The following is a 25,881-nucleotide window of genomic DNA, read 5'->3' as shown; positions in this document are numbered from 1 at the left end:
GATGTGTTTATGTCTTTGTGTTGCACTGCTGTGAGCTGGGGGAAACGATATGTCGTTTCGTTCCAGGTGCATGGTATGAAATGACAAATAAATGTTCCTGATTCCTGACCATCGGGTCACTGCTAGGCCAAAGGGGCCTCCTCCACACCACAACTACAAGCACCACAACAGTACAGGCTCTATTACTTTCACACAATCTATGGGTGTCTGGGGAAGCTGAAAGTGTGTGTGTGTGTGTGTGTGTGTGCGCGCACAGTGCCCAGCGCGGGTCAAAAACGACCATAAAGCTTTGCATTAGCTCTTTTTTGGTCCATCCTGCCTTGTTGCCTGGCAAGATGGCTGATTTGTTGGCTCTCGAAGGAAATCAAGGGCTCCTATTCACAGTTCGTACCAATATTTATAACCCTTACATGATGAGCTCTCCCGTGTATTACTTTATGAGAAATGTTTACCCAGCAGGCAACCCGAGAGAGAAATATTAATCACAAGGCAAATAATTAAAAAGAAAGTATAAGACCCACTTACAAAGTCGTATTACGTTCAGCCTTGGTGTGACTTCCGCTGAAAGCGACGGTTATGATGTGAACGGTGCACGCCATTAGCATGACCGTAATGGCAGCCGGCGCCGTTCGAAAAGGAGGCGAGACGCCTAATTACATTCTCCCTTATCAAACCCCTAACCTGGGGCATAGAAAACCGGGCAGGTCCCGCCGCCTCGCTGCCGAGGATTGATGGGACAGGGGATGGGATGAGATCCGTCGTCCGCAGGGACGAGAGAGGGCGAGCGAGCCTCGTCGTGATCCTCCACGTGCGATTCACACGCAGAGACTCTGACGTGCGGCCGCGGCCCCAGTGGGATTCCACAGCAAACGCTGCTTCTGAGTTACCATAACCCCCCCCCCCACACACACACACACACAAATCTCTAGACACCCCCCCCCCCCCCCCCCCGGTATGTGTCCCATGTCAGCCGATGTCGTCCCTACTTAGCTTGGGAAGGGAAAAAATAAAATTAAAATTAAAAGCACAGGCTTTACTAAAATATAGGGGGGGGAAAAAGGCTTGCAGACTGCATATGGCGATCAATCAGCTTAAAGTTTCCTCCTCCGGGTGCAGAGGACGCACAATTAGTGAGCGGCTCAAACATCTGGCAGCTGTTAGAGCGAGAGCAAAATTACTCACTTAGTAAAGGTATAAGGGGACAGAGTAGGGGAATCAAGTTAGTGGCATGGTGCCAGACACTGTAGTTGGGGGGGGGGCTGTCCTTGTGATGAAAATATACAGGTCTTTCTGGGGTCAAAAGATTCAATTCGGAACCACCAGATTTTGCCGGAGCTCATGAGAAAACTGACATTGTGCCGATTGCATGTACATAAACACTGACTAGAATACAGACACACCACATACCAGCCCACCCATACACACAGGCTGGCGTTAACACGCTATGTGGCGTACTGTGGCGAGCTGGCGTGGAAGAAATGAGCCGTGAGGCGGAGGTCTCCGCTTTTATGGCAATCCCCGTGCCCCATACACCGCACGGCCCCGCTGATGCCTTTATTTGCTTTTGGAGCAGACTACCCAAACATGAACACTGGCCGGACGCCGTTAACCGCCACGAGAGTCCCGGCCACGGTGGCCACACCGCCAGCCAGCCCCCAACATTGTCCCGGTCACACAAAAACTGAAAAGCACACAAAACAACCACGATAACCAAAACATAAACGCAACATCACTTAAACAATGATTTAACATAACGTTAAAAGTCCCATCAGCCCTTGCGCTCGCCCAGCACAGAACTGTCGACAGTCGAGAGCGACGGCCTTCTCTGGTCGCTACATCAGCATCGCATCCAAGTGAACATCAACATCAAGTCCATCTCGTAGTCCACTTGTCCCCATGACGAGCAGGGCCGGGTACTGAACTCGATACTTTTAAGAGTACTGACCAAATTACGTCAGTACTACCGAGCACCTACTCGCGCTAAATCAATCGGTGCCAAATTCTGGTGCCGTGAGAGCGGGATGTGTTGTGAATTAAACTAAATATTGTAGCGAATTCGGGAGAGCAACCAAACAGGGTGGGGGGGGGGGGCAGCCCGCAAACCGCCGCAACCAGGACACGAACCCGGATGTCCCGCACCACAGGCGACAACGTTAACCAGTCAACTAAAGGGTCCAACCCGTTAGCCATAAGCTAGCAAGTCTACTTATTCATGGTAGTTACACTACCCCCTTCTTCAGGAAGTTGGCCTCACGGTCTCACCATCCCACTTCTGACACCAATGTATCGAATTCTGGGGGGCAGCCATATGGGGGCGGGGTCAGCCCGGAAACCGCCGCAGACAGGACATGAGCCCAGATCTCCCACACCACGGGCAACAACGTTAACCAGTCGACTAACGGGTCCAACCCGTTGGCCAAAGTCTAGCAAGTCTACTTATTCGTGGTCGTTACAATATTTAAAGTATTCCTAATGAGCCTTTTTGAAAAATCCCTGCTAGTTTACCGCTTGTTGCAACTCCACATCTAGGTGAGAGAGTAAACGTTAGAGAGAAGAGAGGGAGCAAGACTACGTTACCTCCGCCCTAAACCTACAGCTTGTTCAAGTCCGAGACAGACAGGGCAATGGCGAGCCGAAATTGTTCATTTGGTAAGTTTTTCCTGCATTAAAGACCATAGGCAAGCCGCCTATGACTCCCCCCCAAAGTCTTCTAGGAGAAATCGTGCAAGAGAAACCATGTAAAGACGGTTGAAAATTGTCCATGCATTTATAGCTTCAATTCGGTGAACGTACAGGCAGGTGCCGCTATACTACACTTTCGTTATATCCGCAGTAGCTGAAGAAGACGTAGAAGACCGTAGCGCTACCTTTCAGAGCCGGAGGGAAGAATCTTAAAAGTCTTGCACAGACAACGCTGACGGCATAACGGACGAGTCGAGTGACCATATGGACTTTCGGGCTGAACATTGGTTAATTTTTTGTTCACATTTTGTCTAATTCATTTGTACAGAGCCTCTTATGGCACACAGGTTTAGGTTAAAAAAATAAACTAAAAAAAAAACGTTTTTTTTTGTTGATAGATAACGCAATAAATCCCGAGTAACTATGAGGGGAAAAACAAGTTGCATGAATCTCCCATCATTTTTTCCCTCACCCATGTCCCCTACAGGCCATCTGTACATTTTCACTCCCAGTTGTTCCCCCCAATAAATGTGATTTAACCATTTAAATAGCCCAACTAGCTAGGCATGCATCATTAATAAGGTCATAAAATAATGTTCATTTTCAAACCAATAAAACATTTTTAAAAAAAAGAAGAAAAGAGGACAGAGTAACCGCCATCACAACAACAATAAACAAATTAACTAGCCACCAAGATTGTTCAAAGAGGTGATCGCGCTTGTACATTGAAAGCTCGTGGACAAGATGACAGATTTCTTTAATAAAAGAGCACGATACGAGGAAGATGAGGAAGTAGCAAGGTGAACACAAACTAAAACACATTTTTCCACTTAAAAAATATTTGTGTATTCTAGTTTGTTTGTTTGTGTGTATTAGACTATTCCATCTTTCTATTTAATTCTAATAGCTATGTATTATAAGTGATTTTTCATGTGTGTGTCAAATAAGTGTTATCACTAGCCAGCCAGTCAGGCCTGAGCTGCGGGATGAAGTGCAAGAGCAGGTGGAGGCGGGAGATGGACTGCAGCCAGAGTTGACTGACCCTTGTCCAGGAGAAGGCCAGGGGTGAGTCATGAGGTCTGGATTTATAGATCAAGGATACTCTGATTAATCATACATATTAAATCCAAATTAACTCCCTTTTACTAAACGTGCTGCTGGTGAACACAGAACCAGCGGATTTGACCCGGCGTGGAGGAAGATCAATCGGCTTGTCTTGACACTTGAGGGGGCGGTTTGAGCAGAGTGTCGTAAGCACAGCTCGTCTGCCCCTTCATTTAGCACTTCATTTGGGCCACATCAGGAGGAGATAGACTTCAAGGGCCTTGTTAAAATGTTTTACAGGGCAAACAAAATTGGGTCAAATGCTCCGTCACTGCATGTGATGTGTACCGTGATTAGAAAAGAAAATGTAACATGGTCACAAGATCAGATATTCATTTTCTGTTTTAAAGGAGGGTGGCATGGTGGCGCAGTGGTTAGCACAGTCACCTCCCAGCAAGAAGGTCCTGGGTTCGAACCCCGGGGTAGTCCAACCTTGGGGGTCGGCCCGGGTCGTCCTCTGTGTGGAGTTTTCATGTTCTCCCCGTGTCGGCTTGGGTTTCCTCCGGGTGCTCGCGTTTCCTCCCACAGTCCAAAGACATGCAGGTCAGGTGACTCGGCCATACTAAATTGTCCCTAGGTGTGACTGTGTCGGCCCTGTGTGATGGCCTGGCGGCCTGACCAGGGTGTCTCCCCGCCTGCCGACCAAAGACTGCTGGGATTGGCTCCAGCATCCCTATGACCCCGAGTATGATAATGGATTGATGGACGGACGGATGGATGGATGGATGGACGTTTTAAAGGCGCTTTGTAGCTTCTTAATTATGGCACTTTGTTATTTCAGTGGCACTTTAAAGCCGTTTCAGTTGTTTCCAAATCCTTCAATATATATTTAAAATGCTCTAACTTTTAATGCTTGTCACGCACTTCATTTTTTATGCATCTCAGTACATTGTAGTGGTCTCCTGAAGACCTGAACTTTCACTCCAAATATAAACACGGAGACGGCTCATCAAATCGACGGTGGCAGTAAAGCCGGGCTGACCGCAGTCGCTGTCACGCAAAGTTACCACCTAAGCCTTATTCTGAGCCAGGAAAAACCCTGATTTAATTTTTTTTTTTTTTTTATTTCAATTTATTATTCTTCCCCCATTTTGCTAATCCCACTACAGTAAGTGACGTCGCTGCTACGACCTCTAGATGAGGAGATCATCACATGTGCTTCCTCCGAGACACACGAGACCACGTTCTCACGCTATGCCCCGCTGACTGACAGGCTGGAGGATGTGGAGACGGAGGTAGGGAGGGCTTTTATTTTGTGTGGTGTGTTACAACAAAATGTTCTAAATGAATAACAAAATGTTACAGACAGACAGACAGACAGACAGACAGACAGACAGACAGTTAGATAGATAGATAGATAGATAGATAGATAGATAGATAGATAGATAGATAGATAGATAGATAGATAGATAGATAGATAGATAGATAGATAGATAGATAGATAGATAGATAGATAGATAGATAGATAGATAGATAGACAGACAGATAGACAGATAGAAATAGACAGAGACAAACAGACAGATAGACAGACAGACAGACAGACAGACAGACAGACAGACAGACAGACAGACAGACAGACAGACAGACAGACAGACAGACAGACAGACAGACAGACAGACAGACAGACAGACAGACAGACAGACAGACAGACAGACAGACAGACAGACAGATAGATAGATAGATAGATAGATAGATAGATAGATAGATAGATAGATAGATAGATAGATAGATAGATAGATAGATAGATAGATAGATAGATAGATAGATAGATAGATAGATAGATAGATAGATAGATAGATAGATAGATAGACAGATAGACAGACAGACAGACAGACAGACAGACAGACAGACAGACAGACAGACAGACAGACAGACAGACAGACAGAGAGACAGACAATGATGAAATTGTGAAATTTGGACTTAATTTTTTGCAACTGAAATTACATTTCTATTAATACAGAGAGAGTAAAGTACTGGGAAAAGGTACCGTTGGGTACCGGTACCGAATTCCAGGTGCTGGTACCGGTTTGAATGTGAATGATACCCAACTCTGTGTTAACTAAAACGTTATGGGAGCTACCAATCAAACTACCCAAGTAGAGGAGACAGGACACAAGAAAGTAGAACCCTCTAATGCAGAAGTCCAAACACTGGATGTACTCTTGCATTAGTGAAGCTTCTCTTCTCGTACCTGACAGGATGTTTGTTCACACTGCTTGGTAGACTGGCAGGTCTAGAACCTCTCAATACAAACTCTGAACAAGGACACATCGTTACATGATGAAGTATGGTGTGTCCGGGTGGCGTGGCGATCTATTCCGTTGCCTGCCAACACGGGGATCTTCGGTTCGAATCCCCGTGTTACCTCCGGCTTGGTCGGGCGTCCCTACAGACACAACTGGTCGTGTCTGAGGGTGGGAAGCCAGATGTGAGTATGTGTCCTGGTCGCTGCACTAGCGCCTTCTCTGGTCGGTTGGAGTGCCTGTTCGGGGGGGGGGGACTGGGGGGAATAGCGTGATCCTCCACGCGCTACGTCCCCCTGGCGAAACTCCTCACTGTCAGGTGAGAAGAAGTGGCTGGTGACTCCACATGTATGGGAGGAGGCACGTGGTAGTCTGCAGCCCTCCCCGGATCGGCAGAGGAGGTGGAGCAGCGACCAGGATGGCTCGGAAGAGTGGGGTAATTGGCCAAGTACAATTGGGGCGAAAAAGGAGGAATATCATACATATATGAATAAAGAAATAAATAAATGTGAAAAATGTCGGCACAATTGCAAAGGTCACTGACTTTCTCAAGAAAAACAATCAGATGCAGAGCTGGTAAGATGTGACAGGATCATTAAAGTATAACTGGCAGAATATGACTGGGCAACTGGAACTAACAACCGGGCTTCTGTGAAATAAGCATACAACAACAGTATAGATTGAAAGCTGTGAGGAGCATATTCTTCCCCACCTCTGCGTTTCTAAATGTCTGTGGTGTGAAATCTTTAAACGCAGCTTCAAAGAAGAAACTCTGCATCCTGAAAACAAGTCTAGCCAGTCAAGAGCGGGTTAAAGCTGCCCCCTGAATAAGCGTCGATAAAAGACTACTGACATGTTTACGGCCGACGCGAGGCTTGCTGTCAACAGCCGGCCTAGCCAGGAAGACCTCTGATGCTGCAAGGTCTGCAATATAGAATGGGTTTGATGCATCTTTTCGGCCAACCCTATTTGCCCCAAGGTAGCGCGGGTAAGCTAATCAGCTGGTAAGTACAGTAATTTGATGCACTCCACTCAAAAGCAGAACTCACACAGTACCGCCAGAGTCAACAGAAGGACTCGTTGAGGGCTAAAAATGAAAAACCCAACACAACTCTTACTGAGCAGTAAGCTATATCGAAGTTGCTTCTCAATTTCTTTTTTGATTTTTTTCCCCTCCCCTTTTCTCCCAAATTGTACCTGGTTAATTACCCCACTCGTCCGAGCCATCCCGGTCTCTGCTCCACCCCCTCTGCCAATCTGGGGAGGGCTGCAGACTACCGCATGTCACCTCCGATACATGTGGAGTCGCCAGCCGCTTCTTTTCACCTGACAGTGAGGAGTTTCACCAGGGGGATGTAGCGCGTGGGAGGATCACGCTATTCACCACAGTTCCCCCTCCCATACCCGAACAGGCGCCCCAACCGACCAGAGGAGGTGCTAGTGCAGCGACCAGCACACATACCCATGTAGCGAATTCGGGGGGCAGCCCAGGAATCACCATAGCTGGGACACGAACCCGTGTCTCCCGCACCACAGTCCACTACACTAACCAGTCGACTAAAGGGTCCGACCCGTCAGCCAAGGGCTAGCGAGTCTATTTATCCATGCATCGTTACACCCACATCCGGCTCTCCCACCCGCAGACACGGCCAATTGTGTCTGTAGGGCCACCCGACCAAGATGGAGGTAACACAGGGATTCGAACCGGCGATCCCCGTGTTGGTAGGCAACGGAATAGACCGCCACGCCACCCAACAAATTGCTTCTCAATTTCAATCTAACTTGAGATGAAGTGATTTTGTCTTGAGCTACACTGAAGGCATATATGATGCATATGCCAGTGCAAACATCCCAAATATTTAGCCGCTCAGTATCAGCACGGCGGCTCGAGTTCAGCAGGTAAACAGCGAAGGACTATTTGGGCCGTGGGCACGGCAGAGGGCAAACAGCAAGGAAACGGAAACAGGAAGGGCAAAAAGAGGGTGCACATCAAACCCAGATAGTTAATTCTGGTCGGTGAGTGCAGCTGGAGCCTGGAGGTGGAGGACTGGGGGGGGGGGGGGTAGGGTGTTGAAGAGAGTAGCCAGTTCTGAAGAACTCATTTGATTCAGGATTCCAATTGCAGCAGCATCAATGGCGGCTCACAATCACTGAGGCCCGACTTCAGAGGCTGATGTGACTCAGCAAGACTCTGCTCTGTGTGCATGCATGTGTGTCGTCGTGTAAGACAGAAAGAGAGAGAGAGAGCGAGACAGAGAGCGACAGAGAGAGAGAGAGCAAGACAGAGGGCATTCGCTAACCAAGTTTTAGATTCTACTTTTTTAAGATACATGTCCAGCGGCAACTGCAGATGAAGGCTGGTAGAGAGAAACGTCATGCATGACTAATTGTCATGCATGAATAACATCACCATTTCGTTTTCACACAGCCTGAAAACAACATCAATCTGTCAGAGGAAATACGCTGATCTGGATCTAGAATCAAACGGCATCGGCAGTCGATGACGCACCTCCGTGTGAATCTCGAGCATCAATTTCTGAAAATTCCAATTAGCTGTGTCTGATTACTCCCATAGGGGCGTCATCGCGAGTAAACCCTGCATCAGCACGGACTGAATCCCGAGGAAAGGAGGTTTGCCGGATTCGAGAACAGGACAGAAGACAATGCAGATTCCTGCAGAACGAGACACCCTTTCCCTTAAGAAGTTAATGGTAAACAAGCAACAAAGAAAACTTTTATTCCCCAGTCGAGAAAAAGAAAATCATTTGCTTCTCCACTAGGAGTTTTACACTCGGGCAGGCAGCGGTGGCAGTTATAAATATCTCTATCAGGAGCCCGGATCTGTATGTGTGAGCAGAGCCAGGGAACTAAAAATAGCAGGCAGGCAGGCAAGCGACGCTACCTCTGTCTCCACTGGATTTGATTAGATCTGAGGAGGTACTGTCCTTTGCTGCATCCCCCCCACCACCACCACCATCTCTCGCTCTGTGGCAGCATGCCTAGTCTAGAGGCACGACTTCTCTCATTGCACGAGGCCACTAAAAGCAACCCTTTAGCATAAAAAAAACTGCTTACATAGGATTTTGTTAAGGAAATAAAACAGAATGGATGAATTGATTCAGGGATTGGCATCATTCCCTCTGTGTTGGGGAAAGAATTATGGGTTTCGGCCAGCCTACACTGCTGTCTACTGTACTGGAACACCAGAGCCTTTATTCATTTATCTGTTTATTTTTAAATCAGCCTCCTGTTTATCCACACCTGCAACGGTTGACCACAAGAGAGAAGGTTTAATAGTTTTACCATCTCTGTTTGTGATCTTAAGACTTTACTGCACTGGGTAATGCAGGACTTTGATAGCCAGGTGCACCAGATTTATATGCTGAATTTGTCATTTGCTTGATTAAGTATTTAGGATTTGCAAGAGACAGGCACAAGATGTAAGTCATGCAGGCTTTTTTTTTGCTCCCTGAGACCCTTGAACCGAGCATTGGGATATAACAGCTTCGCTCCACCTTTACTTTGCCTTTCTAGAGGTCTGAATCATAGCCGCAACTTCCATAATGCAAACAGCACTGGTTCACGCTTTGCAACAGCACAGACATTTGCAGTTTTGAAGATAACGTGGGAGCTCTTGTGGGGTGGGGAGGGGAGGGGAGGGGGGGCTCTTGCTCTTCTAATATCATGGCATCCCTTTAACAATTTCAGATGCCATTTGTCCAGGGGGAGATAGGTTCATGGGAAGGCTACATGAATGAGTAGGAACTAACAGGAGCCAGCATGACGGTGACTTATGCGCATTCACAAAGGTCGGATCATCTCCTTCCTTCTCTACCCCCTGCCTGTCAATCAACCCCCCCCCACACACACACACATACATTCTTAGTAGATAACATGGCGGATCCAGATTCTAATGCATCATACAAAAACAGGTGCACTAGGAGGGATATCACTGACGTGCCAGCAGGGTAGGCGAGACAGGTAATGCCCACCCGCTGACAACTGAAAGTCTGTGAGCTTTTCTGAAATGTTATAAACTTGCACATTGAACTGCATATATTTTGTGTTTTGTAGGCTCTATCTCTGTACTATTCTAATGATTTTGAAATATAAAGTATTAAAATCACCTTATTACCCTCAGACAGCAGACAACTCGCACATGCATTTAACAGTTACTTTATCGAGTCAGTTGAGGAACTCGCCAATAAATTTTGAGCAATCTGGCTGGTCTACTGACACCACCGCAAATAAAGACAAAAGAAAATTTGAATTGCAAGCAAGTACTTAAAAAAACAAGCTACTGAAATAATGACAAATTCACAACCATGCACTCAAAAGACCTTTATAATCTGGATATTGTGTTCCCGAAAAGACATGGTGATGTAGTGGCTGAACTGCTAACTCGATCAACACCTCCCTGGCTAGTGGGAAGTTTCCAGACGTGTGGAAACGAGCAAGACTGATGCTTATTTTTAAATCTGATGCAGCTGATCAAGTGGGTATTGGCCGATAAGCATACTTCCTGTTCTTTCTAAGGTTTTGGGAAAAGGTTTGTGGCAATGCAACTGATGAACTACCTAGAAACAACTCATAAGCTGCACCCATTACACAATTTGAGTGTAAACTGCTTGCTACCTTTTGGTAGAAATCAAATCATACACAGAGAAAGGGAACTTGGTGGGGGCTGTCTTGCTGGACCTTAAAAAGCATTCGTTGCCATAAATAATAACATTCTTGTCTCCAAACTCTCAAAGTACAGTTTCTCGGGAAAAAAAAAAATCTGTCATGGTTTGACTCATATAGTAGCAAATTCAGGGGGCAACCACAGGAAGTGCCGCAGCCGGGACGCGAACCCCTATCTCCCGCACCACGGGAGACATCGCTAACCGCTCGACTAAAGGGTCCGACCCGTTAGCCGAGGGCCAACGTGTCTACGAAGGAGGGGGGTAGCGTAACGTCCATGGATAAGTAGACACGTTAGCCCGGGTCAGATCCTTTAGTCTGATTGGACTAAACCCCTACCAAGCCTGTCTGAGCTGGAGAGTTGGACTGCAGGAACCACGCGACTGCTTTCTGGCAGGTGTTTTGGTTGAACCAGTGGCTGTGTTCTGGTGACTTTCAGCTGAGTGCATCCGTGGTTGTCATGGTAGTGGCAGCTGTTGAAAAGCCTAAAAGCCTTAAATTATCTTCCGTTGAATGATCAATACAGTATAGTATATCCGTCCGGTCCTTTTTGTTCCATATTATGTAAATTAAAGGGTGTCGCCAACGAGAAGCATTCACACTTTACACAAGTTACTTTTAATGTGGGGAAAAGCATAGATTAGCAGAGCAGCTAGCGTCTAGCGAGGAATTTGACTCTATAACGTCACAGGTTAAATGACTGAATATGGGTCACTTTCCCATAGAGGATAAGGGTATGAAATACAGCCGCTCTGCCAGCTGCAGTTAGTCTCCCGCATTATAAGACACGTTACGGGAGGTGAATGAGTCTTGTGTAGCACAATTTAACTTACATAAATGGTTAGCGTAGATATTAAACACAGATGAGTGTGTATTCAAAATTGATTAAAGTAAAATTCAAGGCTTTCAGAAGGACACTACGTGTTCTGTTTGTGTTTTCAGCAGCTGTATTAAAGTCACGGTCGCTCGTTAAACAGAAACACAGGGGTCACGGGTGTCTTTCCTGCTCTAAACACCTTAAATTCTGTTTCTTCAACATGGCACAACATTACAGATGATAGTCACAGCAAATCTAGGTTGGAACCACAGCTGCATATCTGCTGCAGATGCACTGCCACTGCTTCAGTACTGCAGTCCTAAAACCACAGACGAACCGATGGTCTACAACTATGCACAGTGTTGACTAGACTAGTCGACTATTCTGTGAAACCCCTGGTCCACATGTTTTTCTCCCAGAAGAGGGCCCACATCAGCTGAATTAGATGTTAAGATCAACAGTCAGCCAATCAATCCAGTTTCTGAGGTCAAATAACTAGGTCTGATGTTGGACCTTCAACTGGAATTTGACAAACATGTTGGAAAAATTAGTAAAGCTATAAAATTAGTAGAAGTAAATGTGTACACATTTAGACTAATAAGAGACTAACATTTCATGCAGCCAAATTCTTACATACATACATACACACACACACACACACACACACAAATATATATATATATATATCAACACGGATACAGGAAAAAAGATTTTAATACACTGCAGTACAGGCCTGTTTCGTGCGTCTCACACTCATCATTTAGCAGCTGATGAGAGCGAGATGCACATATTAAAATCTTTGTATTAAAATCTTTTTTCCTGTATCCATGTTAATATATATATATATATATATATATATATATATATATATATATATATATATATATATATGCAGTCAATGTTTTTCTCACACCTCAGCTACTGTATTACCTCATGGCCGCAGGCAAGTTCATCGGTGACTAAACCCCTAGAGAGGTTACACAACCGTGCAATAAAAACACTGGACAAAAAGATCGCACCACTGTCCCATCCTGAGAAACCCGAACATGCTAAGTTTTGATGTCTACATGGCATTTGCACATGCCAGTCTTAGCGAGTGTTTACGTGGCCAGGTTCCTCAGGTTCTCTGTGACATGGTGCGACCATTAAAGGCCTTTAGACTGTCAACCAGGAATACCGCTGCAGTACAGTATTGTAAAGTACTGGACTGGAATACCTCCCTTGGCCAGACGTCCTTTGCTATAAAGGGAGCTAACGTATGAAATGTGCTGCCTAGTGAACACAAAACACACCACAGCTGCCAACATTTAAAAATTAAACTGAATAATAATCGGAATTAAAAATTAAAAAAAAAATTCAATGAATAATAGTCATGTGTAGGGCTGGGGGGAGGGTAGGTATGTATGTGTGTGTATATGTATTTATGCATATGTATATAGGCTTACGCTATATTTGTGTGTGTGAGTGTGTGTATGTATATATATATATATATATATATATATATATATATATCCCCCCATCCATCCATCCATTATCCAAACTGCTTGTCCTGCTATCAGGGTCGCAGGGTTGCTGGAGCCTATCCCAGCAGTCATTGGGCAGCAGGCGGGGAGACATCCTGGACAGGCCGCCAGGCCATCACAGACCCCCCCATACACATACACACATACAGATATAGTATGAGTCCCTAGGTGTGTGTGTGTGTGTGTGTGTGTATGCTGGCAAGTCGTACTAGTGTTCCTATAAAGTCAACAAAATGTACCGCACAGTGTAACTCTGTTGTCTGTAAACATGTTTTATGTCTGTTATTTTAAAGGCACCTCTGGGGACGGGCGTTGGAAATTAGCAGTGGCTATAAATGCTGTGATGCACTGCAGTTGTGCAAGTCTCTATTTGTACTGCATCTGTTCCTATCAAGTAAATATTAAATAAACTATACTGGCATGCAAGCAAAAATATAAATTAGACACAAGATAGGAAGCCCTGATCTCTGGCCTTTTGTGCAATATGTTCTACAGGTAAGCAACCTCCATTTTTGTACATGTACTCTTTGACCCTATATGCTACACTACAAATATCCAGCAAGGCAGAGCTGTTGAGTGTCTGTGTGCCTTGCACAAGAGCACATCAGCAATGGGTACTGAGGGAGGGGAGAGTGCCACTCCCCCCACCCAAATCTTCCTGCCGGTCTGGGGATTGAACCGGCGAGTTTCCGGTGACAAGCCCACTTCTCTAACTTTTAGACCACGGCTGCGCAAAGAAAGGGACTTAAGATCACAAATTCTGCTTCTGCTGCCATCTGTCCTCCAGTAGCAATAGTTTATAGACATGAACAACCTGCCAGCTGTCCCGTCAGAATATAAAAAGTCCTCAAGCCATATCCATAGTCAAATCACCTCAAAGGACAGGCTTGCGGCCAACCGGGTAGCGTAGCGGTCTATTCCGTTGCCTACCAACACGGGGATTGCCAGTATGCATCCCTGTGTTACCTCCGGCTTGGTCAGGCGTCCCTACAGACACAATTGGCCATGTCTGCGGGTGGGAAGCCAGATGTGGGTATGTGTCCTGGTCGCTGCACTAGCGCCTCCTCTGGTCGCTGGGGGCGCCTGTTCTGGCAGGGAGGGGGAACTGGGGGGAATAGTGTGATCCTCCCGCATCCTGTCAGACCACCCTCGGTGCTTCCTCCTTGGGCGCAGCTCCAGGCAGGGGCCGTGGTCCTTGGGCCCACCGGATGCGGCAGACCAGGCTCCCCCAGCTGACCCAACGCCAGCTCTCCCAGCCAGACACCCTCGACACACCTCCACACTCCACACCACGATACTAAAAACGCCACAGTCAACGCCAGGCGAGGCCACCTCCAGACCGCCCTCAGTATTATTGGAACTGCCGGTCTGCATGGGCTAGCAGAGGGGGTGGAGCAGCAACTGGGATGGCTCAGAAGAGTGGGGGAATTAGACAGTACAAACTAGGAGGAAAAAAAAAGGGGGGGGATCCAAAACAAAACACAAAAAGGACGGGTTTGCTTGTTTTGAAGCCACACCTCATTAAAACACTGAGCACCATTTAGAGCTGTTCAGACAAAAATGCCACTTATCGCTTCAATACGCAGAAACCTACAGTGCTACTACTACTACTACTACTACTACTAATACTACTACTAATACTACTACTAATACTTCTACTACTACTACTTTCAGCTGCTCCCGTTAGGGGTCGCCACAGCCGATAATCTGTTTCCATCTCTTCCTGTTCTCTGCATCTTCCTCTGTCACACCAGCCACCTGCATGTCCTCCTTCACCACATCCATAAACCTCCTCTTTGGCCTTCCTCTTCTCCTCTCCCCTGGCAGCTCCATATTCAGCATCCTTCTCCCAATATACCCAGCATCTCTCCTCCACACATTCCCAAGCCATCTCAATCTTGCCTCTCTTGCTTTGCAAGAACACAGAAACTTGCTGCTTCGCTGAATCTTCTCGCCGGATCAACAATCCAGTTTGGCAGTCGTAAACTTCTTTAAAAATGTGATTTATCTCCTTTTCAATACTTGACTGAAGAGTGTTTATGATTGAGAAAGTGCTTTTTATTGCTTGTGTGTGAGGCAAATTATGTGTATGCACTGTTCATCAGCAAGTGCCATGGTCATCAGTTTGGTATTGTGTGTGGATATGAGATGTACCGGTGGCAAAGGGGGGACATGGTAAACAGTGTGTTCTTCAGGTTTACCCCATGCTCGAATAAAAGCCTTGACGAACTTCAGGTGGTCTCTCCCTTATTTGAAGTTATCTTACAGCAATAACTGCAATTTGATGTATCGCTGTTTTCCGTCTTAAAGTTCATCCACGGTTCGACCCTTTGCATCCGTTTGTCGTATTGTTGTCAGTCCACACGCTGTGTTATTTTAACGGTCCTTGCATTAACTAGCTCTGCAAACAACTTAAATCGTGCTTTCAGGATTCAGTAAGAAGCTTCAAAACCCACATTTCTTGACAGATACCTGGTTCTTGGAAATCTATAAACCAGTTCAGGAATCAGGAACAATTTATTTGTCATTTCATCTTATTTACTCCACACACAAAAGAAACAAAATTGTGTTTCCCTCAGCCCACAGCAGTGCAACACAAAGGGCAAAAACACATATCCAAAAACCCCCAACAACACCACCACCAAAAGCAGAGGGAACAAAGCAAAAACAAAAAAACAAAACAGCCAACAACAGCAGTCCACCCAGTGCAACACGATCCTAAAACTCCACCGTCCAGAGAACCAACGCCAGCCGGGCTGCAGACTACCACATGCCTCCTCCGATACATGTGGAGTCACCAGCACTTCTTTTCACCTGACAGTGAGGAGTTTCACCAGGAGGACGTAGCGCATGGGAGGAGCATGCTATTTGCTTCAGTTCCCCCTCTCCCCTGAACACGCGCCCCGACCAACCAGAGGAGGCGCTAGCGGTGCTAGTGATATTTACACATTGGTGGTGGTTGAAGTGAGTTTTCCTCCTTGACTGTGAAGTGCTTTGGGTGTCTAGATAAAGCATAATTTAATTTAATCCATTATCATTACTATTATTATTATCATTAGTATGTGTCCTGGTCACTGCATATTAGTGCAGTGACCAGGACACCTACCCACATCCGGCTAACCACCCGCAGACACGGCCAACTTTCTTAACAGATATACTGAGACAGCAAACCTGGAAGTTCTGCCAGAATATCATTTAACCTGGCCCCGGGAAAGCAGGGGGAGGGCAAGGACCAAGCACCAAAGCCTGGCAGACGTCTTGGGAAAGAGGAGCGGAGGAGGTGCAGTTGTTAATGCTGATGGACTGTTGTCTGTTTGTGAGATACGGCTTTTGCCAGGAGAAGGCAGTACCAGTGATGTTGAGGGAGGATTCAAAGCGGGAGAAAAGAATGGTATGGTTGATGGTGTTGAAAGCTGCAATGAGGTCGAGGAGGGTGAGAATGCTGAGGTGGTCAGAGTCTGAGGAGAGGAGGAGGTCATTGGTGAATTTAGAAGAAGAAGAAGGAAAAGAAGAAGAAAGCCATTTTATTTTTTCATTGTATCCTTACAATCAATTGTATTCTTACAAAGAATTTGCTCGCTGCATTTAACCCATCCTATGGTATAGGAGCAGTGGGCAGCTGCAGTGCCTAGGGACAAGTCCAGTTCTTCTTTCCATTGCCTTGGTCAGGGGCACAGGCAGGAGTATTAACCCTAATGTGCATGTCTTTTTGATGGTGGGAGGAAACCAGAGCACCCTAAGGAAACCCACGCAGACACAGGGAGAGCATGCAAACTCCACACAGAGAGGACCTGGGACAGCCTGGGGTTCAAACCCAGGACCTTCTTACTGTGAGGCAACAGTGCTAACCCCTAGGCCACCATGCCGCCAAGGGTGGCTGTGTCTGTACAGTGAGTGGTAACCAGACTGAAATGGTTTGAACAGGTCGTTGGAGATGTGGTGAGCTTTGAGTTGGGAGGCAACAAAACGTTCCAGTATTTTTGACAGAAGGGGAGATTGGAGATGGGCTGGAAGTTGCTCATGATAGTTGAATCCAGGTTTTTTGAGGATGGGGGTGACAGCAGCCAGTTCAAGTGTATGGGAGACTGAACCAGAGCTGACGGAGGAGTTAGTGATTTCTGTGATGAGTGAGGAGATAAGTGGGAGATAGTCCTTAACAAGATTGCATGGGATGGGATGCAGTAAACAAGTGGAGTTTCTCATTCCTACCATAAGGTTGGACAGCTTCATTGGGGACACAAGCGAGAACTTTGACAGGGGCTGAGTGGTAAAGGTGGGGAGATGGAGAGGGCAGGGAAGGTGGTCAGGTTGCTGTAGATGGTGTCAATTTTAGTTTGGAAAAATGAAAGGAAGAGTTCTACTTGTTAACTGAGAAGGAATTGGAGGTATTGTCACTGGGTTTGATAAGTTTGTTTATAGTGGAAAAGAGCACCTTGGGGTTGGTGAAGCCAGAGTGTTTAAGGTGTAAGTAGTAGGTGGACCAGGCTGGTGAGAGTGTCTTGGTATTGTTGAGGTAGTCTGTGTAGGCTTGGAGCTGCAGCGTTAAACCAGTTTTCTTACAGAGCCTTTCGAGCCGGCGCTCACGGAATTTCATTTGATGGAGTTCAGGGGTATACCAGGGAGTTGAGTGTGTGAATGAGACTGTTTTGGTTTTAATGGGGGCCAGCTGATAAACATGGGAGGAGAGTGTGTCATTATAATAACTGGCAAGTTCGGAGGGATTATCAAACAGCGGGGGAGGGGGGGGCAGCCATTTTACTGGCAACAGCGGTGGAAAGCGCTAAGGGGGAGATGGATTTGAGATTTCTGAAGGATATTTTGCATTTTACTTTTGGTTTGTGGTTGTGTCAGGGGGGGCATCCCATGTAAAATTTTGCCAAATCTTTATGCGGACTGACAAGACAGCCATTGGTGCTGTGCCCTCATAGGGTACCGATGGAAACTATCAAATCCACTGTCACAACCCCTGGGAAACAGAGAACAAGCTGAAAGAAGAAGAAGAAGAAGAAGACTTTTGGGATGGAGACAGGGATATCAATGTCCATGGTGACTGCCAGGTGGTCAGAGGTATGGAGTTAAAGGCTGGACAGTTATAAATGCAGTTATGAAACTCCCATCCAACTCCTAATAGTACCAATAATGGAGGACAGTGAATGACAACAAGCTGTTTACTTCTGTAACAAAATGCAATTTTTTTGCGCAATTCTGAATTCTATTTTAAATTTAGCCCTCAACACGTCATCACAACCTACTAGCTGGGTATCGGTTAGACTGTAAAGAGTGACTTTGTAGTGGGCTACAATCAAATGAAATAAGGAAAAAAATGTAAAAAACTTGCGGCTCTTCTCCACAAGCCAGTGCACCCCAGCCAAAGGAGTAATATATGCTTTTATTTGGAGAATAAAAATAAAATCAAAAAGGATTACCAATATCTGTCATCTGTGTCTTAATCAGTGATTCTACGATTTCTTTCTGTGTTAAAATAAGATTTCCATTAATTACAAAATGAAAATTTCAAAACCAACGAACAAACTACAGGGCCAGTGGTTTGGGTTAGTACATCTGAAAACCATCTGGACCATCCATCCATTATCCAAACCGCTTACCCTGCTCTCAGGGTCGTGAGGATGCCGGAGCCTATCCCACTAGTCACTGGGCGGCAGGCGGGGAGACACCCTGGACAGGCCACCAGGCCGCCACAGGGCCCCCCACACACACACATTCACACCTAGGGACAATTTAGTGTGGCCAATTCACCTGACCTACATGTCTTTGGACTGTGGGAGGAAACCGAAGCACCCGGAGGAAACCTATGCAGACACGGGGAGAACATGTAAACTCCACACAGAGGACAACCCGGGACGACCCCCAATTGGACTACCCCGAGGCCTGAACCCAGGACCTTCTTGCTGGGAGGTGACTGCGCTAACCACTGTGCCAACGTGCCCCCCCCCCATCTGGACCAACTAGCCCCAAACCCTACCAACACATCATTGTTTTTACCACCCAGTATGTCCAGAAGAGTTTCAGATTCCCCAACATTCACCATTTTCGAATGCAGGTAGCTCTCCCTCTGCCTCTCCCACTACCTCTCGATGGTACTTTCAGGCAACGGTGTGCGTATCCAATCAGCCTAACACATGCAGAGCCCCATATGAGAAAAAAAGTAATAAGAGGGACTAGAAAGGTTTCGCCTAGTGTCTGTGAGCAAAATACCTGCACTTCCTATTACAAATCTAATCAGGAAGATCAGTTAGGTACAAAATTCTCTGAGGATGAAGGGGCTCTTAAGAACACAACCAAGTCACGCCAAAATGAAATCACTTGAAGAAATATGGAGTAAGGTTTACGGAGAGGGTAGATCTGTAATAAAAACATACCTCAGCATACTGTATCAGAATCAACGTTCTTCATAATCAAACTGTAAACTAATAAATTAAAATTATAATTCTATTTGATAACTGTTATCATTCAGTAATTACAATAACAATCATTCATTCTACCACAAGAAAGACATCTAGTTTATCATTCCATTCATCCTGTGCAATGTTTTTGTTTTTTGTTTTAATTACTTTCCCCCCCTTTTCCTGCCCAGTTGTACTTGGCCAATTACCCCACACTTCTGAGCCATCCCAGTCGCTGCTCCACCCCCTCTGTCGATCCGGGGAGGGTTGCAGACTAACACATGCCTCCTCCAATACATGTGGAGACGCCAGCCGCTTCTTTTCACCTGACAGTGAGGAGTTTCACCAGGGAGACGTAGCGCATGGGAGGATCACGCTATTCCCCCCAGTTCCCCCCGCCCCCCGAACAGGCACCCCAACCAACCAGAGGAGGCAATTATGCAGCGACCAGGACACATACCCACATCCGGCTTCCCACCCACAGACACGGCCAATTGTGTCTGCAGGGACACCCGACCAAGCCGGAGGTAACACAGGGATTCAAACTGGCGATCCCCGTGTTGGTGGGCAACGGACTAGACCGCCATGCCACCCGGACACCCCATCCTGTGCAATGTTTAGTCAGTCAAATAATAGAACCAGTACAACACACTTAGGAGCTGAAGAAAAGAGATGAAAACAATACACAAAGCTGAGCCTTGCCTTTGGATGACCCAGATATATTTACCACTGTACAGAGGCTGTTCAGAGTACGGGTAAATACTTTGTAAAGTACATACTTAAAAGAATCACGACGGCATGTATACTCATTGCGAGCTCTGCCTGCTGGGAACAGAGAATGTGAATCATTGCAACCTGGTACAGAACGGATTTCCAAAAGTAATTGGCCCATCCTATGATTACTTCAGCCAACGTTTCAATACCATAATCCGCTATGAAACAGAGCTGCCAGTCAAACTCTATCTTCCAGCAAGCTCAACCACGGATTATAACACCCAGCTTGCCATTCACAGCTACAGAGCTGAGAGCGGCGCTGCGCAGAATAAAGAGACATAGTTGGCTTTATAGGGTCTGGATCTATAGCAGGAGGGGGAGGAGAACAGTATTGTCAACCAGGACCCAGGGGTGGAACTGAATACTGATCGGCGGCTGCTTGAGCACAAGCCAACTAGGGCAAGTGTTGAGGCTTCGAACTCTGTAAAGGGTCCCAGTGGACCTTGAGAAATTATTACAGAAACCCATCACCCACTCTGCTGCCCTGTCCTTTACCCAGCTACACTTGGTTTAGCCACTGTTGCCCTTTAGTAAAGATCATGAACTCCATGTTGGGTCCAACCATCCATCCACTACCCAAACCGCTTATCCTGCTCTCTGGGTTGCGGGGATGCTGGAGCCTATCCCAGCAGTCATTGGGCAGCAGGCGGGAAGACACCCTGGACAGGCTGCCAGGCCATCACACAGGGCCGACACACACACTCATACTCATAGGGACAAGTTAGTACAGCCGATTCACCTGACCTACATGTCTTTGGACTGCGGGAGGAAACCGGAGCCCCCGGAGGAAACCCACGTAGACACGGAGAGAACATGCAAACTCCACACAGAGGACGACTCGGGATGACCCCCAAGGTTGGACTACCCCGGGGCTTGAACCCAGAACCCTGTTGCTGTGAGGCGACCGTGCTGCACCACTGTGCTGCCCATGTTGGGTCATTAGCACTAAATAAATGTGCAACACCTGCATGTGTGGTTAAGAGCGGGTGTGTTTCAATGCATTGAGAATGCTCACTTGGCAGTTCACTGCGTCCCACTGATTGGATGTGTGGGCTCGAGCAGCACCGTCACTAGCGTAGCGCTTTGTCTGCTTCAGCTGAGTCACAGTTGGCAGATTCGGCCCCACGCCCCTGGGCAGAAAGAACTCAGTGAACCTGCACATTCAACCCCTCCGGTATACATGGCTGCCCTGCTCAGCCCGCTCCCCTTGAGGTGATCGGTTCCATCTCACAACAGTGCTCTCTTATTTCACCAGTCCATCTCACTCCTTTTTCTGACCCCCCCCCCCCCCAATCAGTAATTTCATTTATTTTCCTTTGATCTTGTCGAAGTTCTCATTAAACCAATATGATGGGACTTGTGTGTCTGCGCTCATGCGGCAGCTCTAAAGTTGATCCAAGTAGCAGAGCTCATCTGCAGTGAAGGGAGAAAACACCAGCCACAATAACACGCTCCCTGTCCTGGTTTGGTGCTAAATTATTCTGCAAACTTAGCTCTGCCCTCGCAAGGAAACACACTGAACAAGCACCTACACAGAGCTCACACAATGGGTGGGTGGGGGGCGGGTCATTATCCATATCTGTAGAGTTCATTGTATGCACAAAAACAACAATACGGGTAAGAAAACACCACATGCCAAGATGTAGGAATGAATGAACTGACAGAGCTGCAGGAAAGGTACATTGTTTTCATACAGTACGTGCTTCCAAACGGTATGGTTTTGTCTATTTGTTTGTTGCATTACCTTGATGTGGTTATATTCGGCCTTGCCAGAGTCGCCACTGACGGGCTTGGTCTCGGCCCGGGGTTTGAGGACCTGGCGCAGTGGGCTAGAGATGGGCAGGCCCGTCACGCTGATTCCATCTGAAATGACAGCATGATGCCGTACAGTCAGCTCAGGACACATTTCCAAGCGAGAGTGTAGTCAACATGGAAATAACACTACAGTAACTGCCAACACAACATCATTCATACTGGTTCTACTTTTCATGATAAAGGATCAGATTTCCTATTTTTTCCCCTGATTACAATTGGAAGCAAGCCTTAAGAAACATAAACAGATTATATTTCAATCTAGAGAATATCACTCCAGACATCTGAGCAGCTGTTTCAAAAGCAGCCGCATTAGGCACTACCACAGGGGTTTCTCCTTTCAGCCCACCCAGACTGTCCTCAAAAAAATGACGCCAGCACCCGATGTCTGACATCAGCGCAAACACAACTCTGTCTCCGAGGGAAAACTGCTGGACTTCTACAAGCTCCAGTGTTCTGGACCACGACTCTCACACACATGGGCAAAGACAAACGAACTCATCGACGGCCATGTTGACCTGTTCATATACACTGGCTACTTAGCCAAGCCCGCAACACTGTCTTGGATGATGTCCGTCTCACAAGGGTGCCATGCCATTGGTCGCCGGCCCGTTATTCCCAAACCCCAATAGTTCGAAAAATGTCCCATTGGACCAAAAGCCCATTTGTCCGACAACCCGTTATCCTGAAAACAAACGCCCACTGCTCCGAAGGCCCGCCGCTCTGAAAATACACACTCTCCCTGCAGTTATTGGGTCAGTGACTGCCAGTGTTGTATCGAACTCTTATCCAAAGGATAAGAGACACGGCCAATTGTGTCTGTAGGGATGCCCGACCAAGCCGGAGGTAACAAGGGGATTCAAACCAGTGAACCCTGTGTTGGTAGGCAACGGAATAGCCATCTGGACGCCCGAAATAAAAGAGATTTTGTTGTAGTTTTTGACTTTAAGGAGCTACTCATTAACACTATGGTTTCATCATTAACAAATATATATTGTCAAAGACTTCTTTGGCAAAACTAACATTTTACTGTCGCCACACGCACAAATAATGTGCGTTAGTTCTCCAGCCTGCATCCAATAGCATGTTATTCTTTATACCAGAGAAACCTGACTACAGGGAATAATGTTTTTGTTGTTGTTGTTGTTGTTTTTTGTTTTTTGTTCCAGCCAATTGTTGTTTATGGTATTGTATAACTTGTTGATGTGTGTCATGGACTGTACTGTTAGCAGCACTGCAATAACTTCCAATCACCTTCTGCTGAAATGTCAATAAAGCAAGTGTCGTATCGGAGTGAAAATCCATGCTGGGGCATCCGGGTAGTGTGGCGCTCTATTCCGTTGCCCACCAACACGGGGATCGCCGGATTGAATGCCCGTGTTACCTCCGGCTTGGTCGGGCGTCCCTACAGACACAATTGGTCGTGTCTGCAGGTGGGAAGCCAGATGGGGGTATGTGTCCTGGTCGCTGCACTAGCACCTCCTCTGGTCAGTCAGGGTGCCTTTTCGGGGGGGGGGGGCTGGGGGGGAATAGCGTGACCCTCTCACGTGCTACATCCCCCTGGTGAAACTCCTCACTGTCAGGTGAAAAGAAGTTGCTGGTGACTCCACATGTATCAGAGGAGAGACATGTGGTAGTCTGCAGTCCTCCCCGGATCGGCAGAGGGGGCTGAGAAGCGACCAGGATGGCTGGGAAGAGTGGGGTAATTGGCCGGGTACAACTGGGGAGAAAAGGTGTGGGGGGGGGGGGAGGAAATCCATGCTGATTGACATAATGTGGAATTTGCCTCAAGTGTTTGCCACCTTCCACACAACGCTACAGGTGAGAAGCACTGCTCCGAGCTTCCATATCCCATTTTTCAGGAGAAAATAGCTATCCATCCACGTTTCCACCGAGACTGGAGAAAAGGGGAAAAAAAAAAACTCTGACAGACACCATCATTATTGACTGGAGCCACCATTATGTCACGCTGCTAGCTGGGAAGGGGTACATATAAGTCTTAATGTCCTGTAGCAGAGGGAGCATGTGAGTACCGGGTGTGCAGATTAATGGTGGCATCGCTCAAGATCAACCCACCCTCCTCCCCATCAGTATCTGTCCAGCTCCGTGTCTACCTGCCTTGGGAGGAATCCGTTAAACTTCGCACATAAATCGATGCCAACCGTGCCGATAGTGATCAAGCAGAAGAGTCTGGGCTGAAGCCATGAAAGCTGAAGCCATCACGGCGTTATCGGTAAACATCCGCAGGTCGATGAAGTATTACGGGTCTCTGCATTGTCATCTGCCATCTGTACATTTGCAAAATAGTCAGGCCTATTTTTGGCAAATATGAAGAGTAGAACCTATTGCAGAATACACATTAAATATATACTACACTTTTAGGGGGGGGGGGAATGTGATGCTGAAATACACAACTGAGTTGGTAGAACAGATAACATTTCGTTTTGATATCCATTTCTTTTTTTCCAGACCTGCTTGCGTGCTCGAGTATCATCAATTATGTACAAAACCAAATTTCCGAAAGCTTTGAGGAGAAACACTTTGTTTTCAGTAGCATGACAAAAAAACAAAACAAAAACAAAACAGTGCTGTCTGAGCAGAAGGTTGCACAAACAACTCTTGTAAATTATAGTCTTTAACTGAAAGCTGCACTATGCAGCATCCTTATTGTGTGAAGAAATGGAGCACCGGAATGATAAGATCATCAGCAGCCTCCATCAGTCTTTCAGATAGATGCAGAGAGAAAGAGAGATGGTTCGAGATGATGGGGAGAATTAATGGCATAATGTGCAAAGAAAGATCTGCACAAATTATCGCCATCCTTACTCACGGCCGTCCCAATCAATCTGGACATGTTATCATGCTACGGGCAGCAGGAATCCATCAACAAACACAGACTTTGTTTTACTGTCCATGCGAAGTCTCAGACATGTTGAGATTCTCGTGGCAGTAACTAGGGCCGGCTATAATGGGCCAATTAAGTTCTATTAGCTCCAGGCCCCCCATGAGCAAAGCAGCAAGTGTCCATATGATGAGCTTTGGTACACTTAAAGATGATCAGTAAACAATCTCAGATCTCAAATACATGAAACTGGTGTTCGATGTTGTGTCTTGATATTCATATTACCATGACAAAGACACAAAATGACGTTTTCCCTGTTTTTCCGCTTCCGGGGTGGGAAGATGGTGGCAGGAATTCACGTTTGCAGCGGCCTCACCCAGGACTGTCCATGCAGTGTCTTTGTCCACGTCTGCGTTCAAGTTTTGTCTCCATTTGATGGCTGGGAGAGCTGGCGCTGGATCGGCTGGGAGAGCTTGGTCTGCTGCATCTTGTGGGCTCAGGGACCACGGCCCTGCCTGGGAGCTGAGGCCGAGGAGGTAACACAGAGGGCAGTGTGACAGGACGTGGAAGCGGGGCAGGCTAAGCTAACTGCTAGCCCATGCAGACTGGCAGCTCCGAGAGTCATCCTGACTGGCGTTCGTTCCCTTGGACGGTGATTTTTTTTTTTTTAGTTTGGATATAGTATGTGTTAGTTTGGATATATGTGTTAGTTTAGATATATGTGTTAGTTAGTATGTGTGTTCTTGACGTTTTTGTAGTTTTTGTCTTTGTGTTGCACTGCTGTGGGCTGGGGGAAATGACAAATAGTGTTGCTGATTCCTGAATGTGGCGGCAAAGCGCTGTCAGCTGTGAGCGAAGGCCATTCACAGTCACACTGAAAAAGAATCAGTTTGAAGAAGTCTTAGAACCGCCTGCTGTACTTTGAGTCTCCTAATAAGGTAACTTGCCAGACATTTACATCATTAGGGGCCTGTTTACTGAATGTTATCAACTTAGC

The 25,881-nt window shown here is 46.7% G+C and overlaps 1 protein-coding gene across 1 annotated transcript in view; it reads right to left on the bottom strand.

Annotated features, from left to right (window-relative positions):
* The window catches only part of trappc9 (trafficking protein particle complex subunit 9), a 217,845-nt gene that overhangs the window by 76,289 nt on the left and 115,675 nt on the right, over positions 1-25,881 (bottom strand). Inside the window, exon 16 of the mRNA XM_056298382.1 lies at positions 21,975-22,093. Coding sequence (XP_056154357.1) covers positions 21,975-22,093 — 119 coding nt within the window. The remainder of the gene's footprint in view (positions 1-21,974; positions 22,094-25,881) is intronic.

This window comes from Lampris incognitus, chromosome 18 (genome assembly GCF_029633865.1).
Source record: "Lampris incognitus isolate fLamInc1 chromosome 18, fLamInc1.hap2, whole genome shotgun sequence".
In the NCBI taxonomy this organism is placed as follows: domain Eukaryota; kingdom Metazoa; phylum Chordata; class Actinopteri; order Lampriformes; family Lampridae; genus Lampris; species Lampris incognitus.
Note: the sequence above shows the minus strand (reverse complement) of the source record. Positions and strands in the feature narration are given on the sequence as shown.